General features: G+C 35.9%; 1 protein-coding gene across 1 annotated transcript; it reads right to left on the bottom strand.

Annotated features, from left to right (window-relative positions):
• Window positions 1–11,035: 11,035 nt before the first annotated feature.
• Window positions 11,036–11,644, bottom strand: LOC145956454 (uncharacterized). Its single transcript, XM_083072055.1, has one exon. It carries the CDS (start codon window positions 11,642–11,644, stop codon window positions 11,036–11,038), a length of 609 nt encoding a protein of 202 aa, XP_082928181.1.
• Between the last annotated feature and the right edge of the window lie 1,160 nt (window positions 11,645–12,804).

The following is a 12,804-nucleotide window of genomic DNA, read 5'->3' as shown; positions in this document are numbered from 1 at the left end:
TAATAATTTTTAGATTAAGATAAATAATTTAAATTAAAAAATTATATATAAAATTATCACATATTACTATTATGATAATTGTTTTTATATATTTATTATTATTATTAACTTTATTGTTTCACCTATACTACACTTCTACTATCATTACATAACCACTTAGGGATGGCAAAATGGGTCGTGGCCTGCAGACCGGCCTGTTAGTCCACCAAAAATTGGCGGGTCGGGCCCATCATTTCAGTCCGTCAACCTGCCAAGCCCGTCCCGCCAAGCCTGCCAATCTGGCGGCGCAAATAGCGGGCTGACCTGTTACAGCCCGCCAACCCGCATAAGTAATTCCATGATTAGGCTTCCGTATAAATAATGGGCTTTATATAAAAATATAAAAAAATCAGGCCCAACAGGTAAAGAGATTGGGAACATTTCTAGCCATCACACCGAAGAGCACCTTTCGCTTTCCCATCACACCCATATCCTTACATGCATGTAGCTTGCTTTGCAAAGTTAATTCTTTTTTTTTTCAGCAGTAAAGCAGAAGCAAGATTGCATAGCTTAAATCAATTGGCAATTGAGTTCACGCAGATTTTACCTTGATTCTGATGTATTTCACACTGCCATAATTTTACACTTCTCCATGCAATATATATATATATATATATATAACATAACTTTTTATGTGATTCATTTTTGTGGCCAATGCATACATTCTTGCATAGACTAATTAAACTAAACGATTCATGCAGATATTATAGATTAACTAATTAAAAATGAAAAGAGATAGAAGTTGTTTATTTAAACATAAAATATTTTTTTTTCATTTTTCTGCAATTTTTTTTTTTGACTATGCGGGCTGGCCCGCCGGCCCGCCAACCCACTCTTAGGCAGGGCGGGCCAGCATTTCCAGCCCGTTTATCATTGGCGGGCTGGCCCGGACCGGCCTATTTTGCCACCCCTGTAACCACTAAAACTACTATCACTATCACAATTGTTAACAGTAGCGGTGGTAATAATAATAACAATAGTGGTGACAATAATGATAGTGGTAGAAAAGACAATGACGATGATAGTGATAACATCAACAATGATAATGTAATAGCATTGCAGTGTAGATAGTGGTAGGAAAGATTCTAATAACAAAGATAAGAACAAAAATGATAGACTTAATTATGATAATGATGGTTCATAATTACCTCTATATATATATATATATATTAAAGATTTTATTTATATCAATAACTTTATATATTACATAGATAAAGTATATATTAATTGATATAATTACTTTTAATTGTTTATATTAACTTTAGCTATAATTAAGTTATTTTGTTTTATGTTAATTGTTTTTAGTTATATATTAATTATTATATGAATTATTTTATTTTCTTATATCAATTATAACATCACTAATTATTTCATTTGTTATACAGTTTTAGCAATTGTCCATTCATTTCTTTTAATTATATTTTATTTTATTTGTATAGTTTTAATTGCATTTATCGTTTTCAAATATACTAGCTTTTTAAATTTTTATGTTAGGTTTCAAATTATTTTTTAAATTAGTGGAAAAATTAGTTTATATATGAAAATAATTTAGCTATAAATCATTGTTGATTCATGCTTTAAATTTTTGTCCTTTTCTAAGAAATTTTTTTGGTTCATCTCTGGTCACCACAACATATGAGCATGTCATGTTTAACTACTACGATAATCTATCGGATTAACATTTTTTTAAAGCTAGTTTAAGCAGCATTATTATTATAATAATATAAAATTTGAGCATTTTTCCTTGTATATTCATTCATCAAAGTATATATAGTTTTTGTGTAAATTATTATAAAATATTATAAACTAAAGTTTTTTTTAAAATTTTTAAAAGTTAAAATTATAAATATTTATATTTTTGTATTTTTTTTATCATTTAAATGATTTTATATAGAAATATGTAATATAAAACCAAAACATAAAACCTTAGTTTGAAATCCTTCTACACAAAATGTTTTAATATAATATAATAATAAAAAAAATGTTCTTTGGAATTAAAATCTCTTTTTTCATTCAAGGTAAATAGATTCTCATCTTTTCTTTCACTAAATTAAAAACTCAGTTTATTTTAATAGTAAATAAGTTATAGAAAAAGGAAATAAAAAAGCACATCCGTCTTTACAAGTTTTTAAAGGAAATTTAATAAAAACAAAGCATATATGGTAAAAGAAACTCTAAGTCCAAAAATATGATTCTTAGAAGAAAAAAAAAGAAAGAAAAAGAACATAAACTATAATCCTTAAGCCATGATGTCATACTAATAAGAAAAATCTCATTAAAACATAAAACAAAAGCCTAAACTTTATTTCTCATTTTCTCAAACTCAACTATTTCACCAACTCTTAAAAATAACGTTAACCCAAAGAAAAAAGAAAATCATGAAGCAAAGGACTCATGCAAACCTATATGTTCTTAATTTTATATGAATGTGGTATCATTCTCAATAATCACACAAGGTGCTTGTAGATGAAGCAATATAGGAGCACATGGAAAAATCACAAAGGTCACCATACAATGGGCACCTATCTCATGGTTCATTCTCACTAGAATAATTTCTATCAAGAGTCAGTCGAGATATCACAATTGGTTGTGGTTACTTCCCTACAATATTAGAGGGGTCAAGATAAAAGACCATAGAAACTCTCCCACATAGAAACACAACACACAACAAACAAATGCACATAGCATCATTATACCTCTCCATCATACTATTAGACCTTTGTGTTCGGACTTCTCAAATGACCAAACTTCACTTGGATTTCTTGTTGTCAAGCCTTTGCTTAGACTTTCTCATATCATGCATCATCATCTTATATCACATCTCGTATCATATATCTCATACTACCATGTGTCATAATCTCTTATAATATCTCATCTCTCAATAATTATTAATCTCATTTCTTTTCTCCAATTACATAACTATACCTCTTGCTCACTTTTTTCTCTCCTTTAATTATTAATACAAGTATTATAAACACTCTCAAATTCAATACTTAAGGCTAAGGTCTCTCACTCTCTCTCTCTCTCTATCTCTCACTCTCTCTCTCTTGTATTTCACAATCTTTATTATCACACTTGTTGCATCATCACCTGTGCCTAGCATCAAGAGATAAGAGACCTCTCTAGCACCTTCCACACTTAGTGCCTAGGGATCAAAGACCCTTCTAGTATTCTCGTGCCTAACCTAGCCACGACCATGCCTAGAAGAAGACGCTTGAGAAAATCGACATAAATGGCGCCTAATGACATCTACAAGAAAAAGTTAAATTTTCCACAGATAATTTCCCACGGACAAAAATTCGTCGAAAATTTCCCACGGATTTAGATCCGTGGGAAATTTCCGACGGAATTTCCGACGGATTTTTAAATGATGGAATTTCCGACGAAATTTTCGATGAATTTAAACCCGTCCGAAATTTCCGATGGATTTAAATCCGTCTGAAAATTTTGACGAAATTTCCCACGGATTTAAATCCATATGAAATTATTAAATAAAATTTAAGCCAATTATTTTTCAAATGCAACCAATCCTGATCGCATCGATACACACAACAATGCACTATATAATATTTTCATTATTATATGGGTGTTTTCAAAATATAAATAAGATAAATATAAATCAAAGTGTGTGAGGTATGACTTATATTACCTATATATAATTATATGTTTAGGTTATTATTAATTATAAACTAATTAGCGTAAATGTATTTTTTGTTACTTATCTTGAAAAATACCAACACATGACGTCCAAATTTAAGAATGTCATATCTTTTCTTTAATTTTTAAAAATCACTCATCTCTTTAAAAATAACGTTATTAATTAAATAAGGAGGAAAAAAGTTAAATTATGTTCTGCAAATCATATATATGTATCTATCATCTATTTCTAAATTACATTCAATACTATGTCATTTTGATGAAAACTTTCATTGATCTTCAATTTTGAAAATAAGATTTTTTTCAATTCATTTTTAAAATTATTACTTAAATTTAATATATATATATATTTTTAAATCACAGTGTGCATGATATTTAAATAAATTTCAAAAAAGTTGAAATAATGAAATAAGAGATCAAATCTCATTTAATTATTGATATTTGTATTAATAAATTATTTTCTCTTAATAGTATATAAACAGTATTATCTTATATAAGTAGTTGTATGTGCCACTTAAATAAAAAAATAAAAAAATTAATACTCACTTAAAAATTTGAGAAGAGATATATGTATGATGTTATTGAGAAAAACTTCAAGTAGGGTTAATGAAATTTTTTCTAGATTAAATCTTCTTTATTTAAAACTTTAAACATTAAAGTTAAAATAATTACACTAAATAATTATTTTTGTTCCTAATAACTGATTGATTTAAAAATCTCTCTTTAAGTTGTAATAATTTCTTAAATTTACATTTTATTGATTTCTGAATTTTATATTTAAGTAAATCAGAAAAATACAAAGTAACGAGTATAAATATGAGTATTTAAAACTTCAATGAATCTATATATAGAAAGTAGAGATAAAGACAGAGAAAATGAATGGAAGAAAAATAGTTAAATATATAGTTGTTTGATTATCTATAGTAATAGATAAAGGGAAATATACGTCATTTTGTAACTGATTTTGTCTAAAAAATAATAAATAATCATATCCTTAACTAATTTTTATTTTATATATTCTAATTTTATTTGTAATAATATGATTATATATTTAAATAGTTTAATTTTAATAACTTTTTAAGTATATTTTTGTCTTTTCACTTAAAATATTTCAATTTCTATATTTTAATTTGAATTATTTTTTAAGTATATTTTTGTCTTTTTGTCTTAAATTTTTGAATTTCTATATTTTAATTTTAATAATTTTTTATTTCTATTATTTATTAATTCTTTTCTTTTTAAATATTTTATAACATTAATAAAATTTTATAATTTTAATCTCTCTAATTTTATCTTACTTTTTATTTTATAAATATAATTTAGATTATTTATTTTATAATTAAATTAAATTTTTTAAATTTTTTATGAGTTTACATTCTAAGAATGTATTGAAATCCCTCAATTTTTTATTATTAGATAGCAACAACATGAATATTCTGATTATTAGACATTATGTTATAATTATACTACTGATCGTACTATATGTTATTTTTAAATTTGAACTCCTAAATTTTATTTGTTATGTATGACATTTTATTTTGTATGAATGAACTTGTTTTGATTTACATAATTATGATTGATTTAATATCTTTAAATAGGATAATTATTTAACAAAATTTTGAATTTTAAAAAAATAATTTTTCACAGAATTTCCCACGGATTAGTCCGTGGGAAATTACCCACGGATAAATCCGTGGGAAATTCTGTGAAAAATTATTTTTTTTAAAATTCAAAATTGTATTAAATAATTATCCTATTTAAAGATATTAAATCAATCATAATTATGTAAATCAAAACAAGTTCATTCATACAAAATAAAATGTCATACATAACAAATAAAGTTTAGGAGTTCAAATTTAAAAATAACATATAGTACGATCAGTAGAATTATAACATAATGTCTAATAATCAGAATATCCATGTTGAATGTACCTGTATAAGGATACACCAATAGTCTTCCTGTGTTCTGAAGGCCGAACGAACGCTCCAATCCAATATGAGTGAAAGGGTTTGTACCTGCAAAAGGCACTCCAACGCTCAAGTCAGCACGGGCACATAAATCTAGGGTAATTAATGAACAGTGACGTTACCTTTTGACCTGAGCTATTTATACTGACATTCGTGGGCCCTGGACCTTATGGGCCCTGTAAAAACTTACCGTGCTGGGTAATACTTCTTAATCAGCTAATTAACCTTTGATGGTTTATTAACGATAACTAATAGGGATGAGCCGAACCAGGTAACCGATTGGCAATCGGCCACCTGATTTGGCCTTTCGGCGACCGATAAGAAGGTGGCTAAACATCCCTACCCGTACACTGCCCCCCAGCTTTGAAGGAAAACGGATTTTTCTTTAAGGGTAAAATGGAGATGGCGGTTAGGGTAAGATGAAGAGGCGCGCGTTTATAACCGTTCGATCTCGGAAATCAAACGGTTATAAGTTTTCAACACTTTTAAAATTTCCCGCTTTCCTTCAAATCTATAAATAGGTTAAACTGTAGGGCCATTCGCACGCATTATTCTAATCCGAGTTGTGCTAATCCGAGCGCTTAGGAGCCGATCCGATTGTCCCTCGTGCTTTTGTGAAGAGATTGGTAAGTTTTTATTACCATGGTTGATACTTCAAGTTCTTCGGCTGACAGCTCTCGGTCATCGTCCTCCGAGGGGTCCTCGTCCAGTAGATCAAGCCACTCCAAATTGACTCAGTCCCCTATTGATGCCGAAATACTAGATGAAGGCAACGATTCTTCAGAAGGAACTTCTACTAGTGGAAGTGAAGAAGTCGAAGAAAAAACAACTCGGGTAGCAACCCGTCAACGATACGGCCCCTCCAATGTGCCTGGATACGAATGGGTGAACGGGGAAGTCACTTCTTATTATTCTCGGTATCAAGATATGCAGATGATTACTAATCTTCTAGATTACACAAACTGTCTGAACTTTGATACCAATGAAAATCCCTACCCGATTGGGATTCGGTCATGCCGAAATAATGCCTTTCCAAACCCTAACATGGTCTGCCTTGATCAAAGTGGTGGAAAGATGGAATCATTCTACATATATGACTGTCTTCTTCGGGATCTCAAAGTCAAATTGCCATTTGACGAGTTTACTATAGGAGTGCTGAGAGTGTTGAACGTGGCCCCTACTCAATTGCATCCTAACAGCTGGGCGCAACTACAGGGCTTCAAACACCTGTGCAAATGTCTCCATATTAAACCTTCTCCACTTCTTTTTCTATACTTCTATTCGTCCCGACCGACTATTTTGGCGAAATGGCACTCCCTAAGCCGAGTAAGCGATCGGCTTTTGTTGGATAGTTTTACTTCATCGTATAAGAATTTCAAGGCCGGATTTTTTCGAGTGACCATACGGCCGAACGGGCGACGCTTCTTTTTTGATGATGATGGGAAGAGCCTATTCCCTTTATATTGGACCCGTACCCCTCGGCCCTACGATGTAGTGCCGAAAAAGATGCTGACAGCCGAAGAACGAATAGACTTAAAATTATTAATGCGCTTTCCTCGGCGTTTGCCAACTAGGTCTCTTATCGATTTGATAGTGTCTCTTCGTTAGTGGGCCGACCTAATTGGTATGTTGTCTGTCCTCTCACCTTTATCATCATAATTCCTATTGATGTTTACTTAACTTTTCTTGCAGGAATCATGGTTAAGAGTGGTGTTGATGACCTGAATATTCGACATCTTCTTGCTGCAAGAGTGAAGGAGGCTCGGCAGTCGGGGGAAATCGGCACTTCGGCTGTTGCATCTTCCCCCGTCCCAACACTGATAACCGATTGCCCCCTCCTCCGGAACGCAAAAAGAAGGGCAAAAAGGGGAAGGAAGTCGCCCGAGAACACAAGAAAAGGAAGGGCTCTGACGATCAACCGGAGCGATCCAAGAAGGCTAAGTCAATGCCTGAGTCTTCTCCGAACCGAACCATTATTGTGGTGCCTCCTCCATTGATGTCTCGGTCATTTTTGAGCGAGGATACTCCCTCCGAATCGGTGATTCGGTCTGATCTTGTCTCTCCATTTGGGCAAGAATTTTTATCATCTTTGGATGTGAGAACAAAGTGGAGATTATTTTGTGAGGTACAGACACACTCTTTAGCTCTGGCTCATCACCTCGCCATGGAACCTCTCGGCGAGGTCCAAACTTTGAAACAAAATCTTGAGGAGGCCGAAAAAACTGCAGCCGAAGCAATTTCAGTCAATGAAGAGGTGATTGCCAAGAATAGGGATCTTGCTGCCGAGTTAGATGCTGTTCGGCGTGACAATGATACCCTTCATCTGGAACTTCAAAAAATAACTAATGAGGGGCATCGCCGACTGGAGGAGGCTGAGGCTGCATATGACACCCTCAAAGAGCAAGCTAAAGAAAAAATCATTGCTCAACATGAGGCTGGATTCAAACAGGCCGTTCGTCAGGCTAAGCATTTCGGTTAATTTGAAGAAGGTTTTGAGTTTGACATGACTCAGGATTTCTATCAAGGGTCCTTGATGTCTTTTGCCGATATGCCTGAAGGAGCCGAACTGGATGATGATAATCCTAACACTGCCCCCCAAGTAGAAGATGGTGTCGAGACCTCCGAGGAAGATACACTGGATGAGGAGAACCCTGTCCCTACTAACGATACCGAGGGAAATCCTGATACCGTTATGGGAGTTGAGTCCACCCGAACGCCGGAAGAGTAATTATTTTTCTTTTGTAATAGAAATGCTTTATTTGTAATTTGAAGGCCGATAGAGCCTTCTTCTTTTGAATGAAATCATTTTTCTTAAGCAGTTTGCCTTGAATTATTATTCGTTAATTATTAACAAATACTAAAAAGATACACTTCTTGAATTCTTACACAAAGCCGAATAGATTAACCACTTGCATTCGTATCTAGAACCGAATGGGTAACCATTTGTATGCGTACATAAAACTGAACGAGTTTGTTTCGAATTTCGCTTTAATAAAACCAAAGAGATATATACCGGAAATATGTTCTTTAAATAAAACCTGAACTGACTTGATTCGGCGTGTGTTTTTGATAAAACTGAACTGATATGCTTCGATTTGGAACTCATTTTTGGTCAAACTGAACTGATAAGCTTCGGCTGGTAACACTTTTTTGAATAAAACCGAAATGATATGCTTCGGTTTGTACACCTTTTTTGATAAAACCGAACGCACTTGTTTCGGCTTGTATTTGTTCTTTTGATAAAACCGAACTGATACGCTTCGGCCTGTACATCTTTTTTGATAAAACCGAACTATTATGCTTCGGTTTGTATGTCTTTTTTGATAAAACCGAATTGACTTGTTTCGACTTGTACTTGTTCTTTTGATAAAACCGAACTGATATGCTTCGGTTTGTACTTTGTGGGGAAAGCGTGTTACAATATACATATATTTTTTAGGGCACATCCTTGGCCGAGTTGAATGACTCGGGAGGGAAGCCTGTTGCAAGACTTTTCAAGGCACATCCTTGGCCGAGTTGAACAACTCGGGAGGGAAGCCTGTTTCAAGACTTTTTAAGGCACATCCTTGGCCGAGTTGAACAACTCGGGAGGGAAGCCTGTTACGATAGTTTTTAAGGCACATCCTTGGCCGAGTTGAACAACTCGGGAGGGAAGCCTGTTACGATAGTTTTCAAGGCACGTCCTTGGCTGAGTTGAACAACTCGGGAGGGAAGCCTGTTACGATACTTTTTAAGGCACATCCTTGGCCGAGTTGAACAACTCGGGAGGGAAGCCTGTTGCGTTGATTGAGTAGCGAAGAATCGAAAATTGAGCCATGAGAATGGAAGAACTGAATAGATTTCATTAACAGGTGCCTCATTAAAAACCTCATCGGCCAAAACCCCTTTTCACTTTTTTATAAGGGGAGAAAAGACCGATCAAGGAAAAGAGTACACCATCTATTTACACAAGATCTTGTTACAACATATACTAGCTATAATATGTCTTCAAATGAGATGCGTTCCAAGTTCTCGGAATGACCTTGCCCGAAAGTTCTTCCAATTTATATGCACCGTTTTCCAAGCTATGCCGGACCCGAAATGGGCCATCCCAATTAGCAGCCAACTTTCCTTCTTTCGGATTACGCCTCGCCGATCCTTGTGCTCTCCATACCAGATCGCCTTCTTTAAAACTTCTTCTGATAAGATTAGAATTAAATCTACGAGCCATCCTCTATTTGCAAGCTTCAGCTGTGATTTCTGCTCTGAGACGAACCTCGTTCACCATATCCACTTCCGCTCGGAGAGACATATCATTGGTATTTTCATCAAAATGTATTCTTCGAAAAGATGGTTCTCCGACCTCCACAGGTATCATGGCGTCGGTACCGTATGTTAGCCGAAATGGTGTTTCTTTAGTCGTGGACTGGGGCGTGCACCGGTAAGCCCATAGAACCTCCAACAACTCTTCCGCCCAAGCTCCCTTAACATCCCCCAACCGTTTCTTCAGTTCGCCAAGTATTACTTTGTTTGCTGCTTCGGCCTGCCCATTAGCTTGCGGGTGTTCAACCGAGGTAAACCTGTGCTTGATACCGAGATCCTGGATGAACCGATTAAGTTTCTGATCGGTGAACTGTAAACCATTATCAGTAACAAGTGCATATGGGATGCCGAAGCGAGTAATGATATTTTTCCATAAAAATTTTTGAACATTGGTAGCTGTGATACTGGCAAGTGGCTTGGCCTCGACCCATTTTGTGAAATAATCCACAGCTACCAATAGAAACTTGCACTATCCTTTGGCGATCGGGAAGGGACCTAGAATGTCCATACCCCACATCGCGAATGGCCACGGTGAGCTTATGCCGTGAAGTTCTTCAGCCGAAGCATGAATGAGGTTTCCATGTTGTTGGCAAGATGTGCAATGTTTGACAAACTTCAAACAATCATCCTGGAGAGTAGGCCAATAGTATCCAGCGCGAAGCACCTTGGCAACCAAAGTTCTTCCTCCCGAGTGAAAACCGCATATGCCTTCATGGATTTCTCTTAGAATATAATCAGTCTGTTCGGCCTCAACACACTTCAACAATGGGACCGAGAATCCTCTTCTGTATAGCTCTCCACCCACCATGGTATACCTAGCAGTCTGAGTCCGAAGCTTTCTAGCAGCCAATGAGTCAGTCGGCACTCTTCCATGTTGAAGATAATCTACCATATCAGTAATCTATGTCCGACTGGACCTCTCGGTTGCCAAACATTCGGCAGTGACCATACTTGGAGCTTCAAGGTCTAAGTGTAGCGTGGTTCTCAGCTGGCCGGGTTTTCGAGTGCTACTTGCCAACCGAGCCAACTGATCTGCTCTTTCGTTACGCTCTCTGGGCGTGTGCTTTACTTAAACTTCTTCAAATGTGTCACGCATTCTTTGAAACAAGTGATAATATTTCAATAAGTTCGCATCTTTTACTTGAAAATTATTATTCACTTGCTCGGCTACAACTTTTGAATCTGTCCAGCATTCCAACCGGCTAACCCCAATTTCTCGGGCCAACCTTAACCCTGCCAGCAGTGTTTCATATTCAGCTTGGTTATTTGAGGCTTTAAACGCAAATCGTAACGACTGTTCAAGAACTAATCCTGTAGGTCCTTCTAAAATTATACCAGCTCCACTGCCTTGGTTATTAGAAGAACCATCCACATGCATCGTCCATAAATCATTCTCAAAACAGCCCTTTGGCTGTAATTCATTGACAAAATCTGCCAAATATTGAGACTTGATCGGCCTTCGAGGCTCAAATACAATGTCAAACTCCGATAACTCAATCGACCAAGCCATCATTCTTCCTGCCAATTCTGGTTTGCGCAATACCTTAGATATCGGACAATTGGTTCGAACAACAACGTGGTGACTCTGAAAATACTGTCGGAGACGCCGAGCGGTATGGACAAGGCCTAGTGCCACCTTTTCCAAAAGTTGGTACCTCGTTTCAGCTTCTTGTAGCATTCGGCTAATAAAATAAATAGGTTGTTGTCCATCTTTTTCTTGAACTAGAACGATACTTATTGCATCATTAGAGACACAAAAGTAGACCACAATCGGTAACTGCAAGTCGAGTTTTGACAGTATAGGCGGCGAACCGAGACACTCCTTTAAAGTTCGAAAGGCCTCTTCACATTCGTCAGACCATTCAAACTTTTTTGATTTTCTTAGCAATGCCACAATAGGTTTGGTTATTTCGGCCAAACAAGGGAGGAATCGTGACAACGCTGTAAGCCGACCTGTTAACTGCTGAACCTATTTAAGGCTTTGAGGACTTATCATGTTGATGATTGCCATACATTTGTCGGGATTAGCTTCAATACCCCTTGCCGACAGCATAAAGCCGAGGAACTTTCCCCCAGACACTCCAAACACGCACTTCTCCGGGTTGAGTCTCATATCATACTTGCGTAATTGCTGGAATGCCTCTGATAAGTCTAGCACATGCCGATCGACATTTATGGATTTAACAACCATATCATCTACGTACACCTCCATGTTCCTACCTATCTGGTGCTGAAAACCTTTGTTCATCAATCTCTGATATGTTGCCCCTGCGTTTTTCAACCCAAAAGGCATTACTTGATAACAGTAATTGGCCGAATCAGTGATGAAAGCTGTTTTTTCTTCATCTCGGGTATGCATGGGGATTTGGTTATACCCCGAATAAGCATCAAGAAAAGTTAAAATTCCATGACCCGAGGCGCCATCAACTAATCGATCTATGTTTGGGAGCGGATAGGCATTCTTAGGACATGCCTTATTGAGACTTGTGTAATCAGTGCACATTCTCCACTTCCCATTCGACTTTTTTACCATCACCACATTCGCCAACCAAGTAGTGTAGTGGACTTCCCGAATAAATCCGGCATCAAGTAACTTAGCAACCTCCATTTCAACTGCAAGCTTTCTTTCTGTCCCCATCTTCCTTTTACGCTGCGCAATTGGTTTAGCCTCGGCACAGATTGATAACTTATGACACATGACCTTGGGATCCACTCCAGGCATGTCGGAAGGCGTCCATGCGAAAAGATCTTTATTTTCCATTATAACCCTACATAGGGCCGAACAGTGTTCCTCATTCATATCGGCACCGATGTACGTAACCTGGTCAGGATATGCAC

Source organism: Cajanus cajan, chromosome 3, assembly GCF_000230855.2.
Source record: "Cajanus cajan strain Asha chromosome 3, NIPB_CcT2T_4, whole genome shotgun sequence".
In the NCBI taxonomy this organism is placed as follows: domain Eukaryota; kingdom Viridiplantae; phylum Streptophyta; class Magnoliopsida; order Fabales; family Fabaceae; genus Cajanus; species Cajanus cajan.
The sequence above is the reverse complement of the archived record's forward strand: the minus strand, read 5'-3'. Positions and strand labels throughout refer to the sequence as shown.

Excerpts from the sequence above, each read along its gene's own strand:
- LOC145956454 (XM_083072055.1), bottom strand. The coding sequence starts at position 11,644 with ATGCTACAAGAAGCTGAAACGAGGTACCAACTTTTGGAAAAGGTGGCA.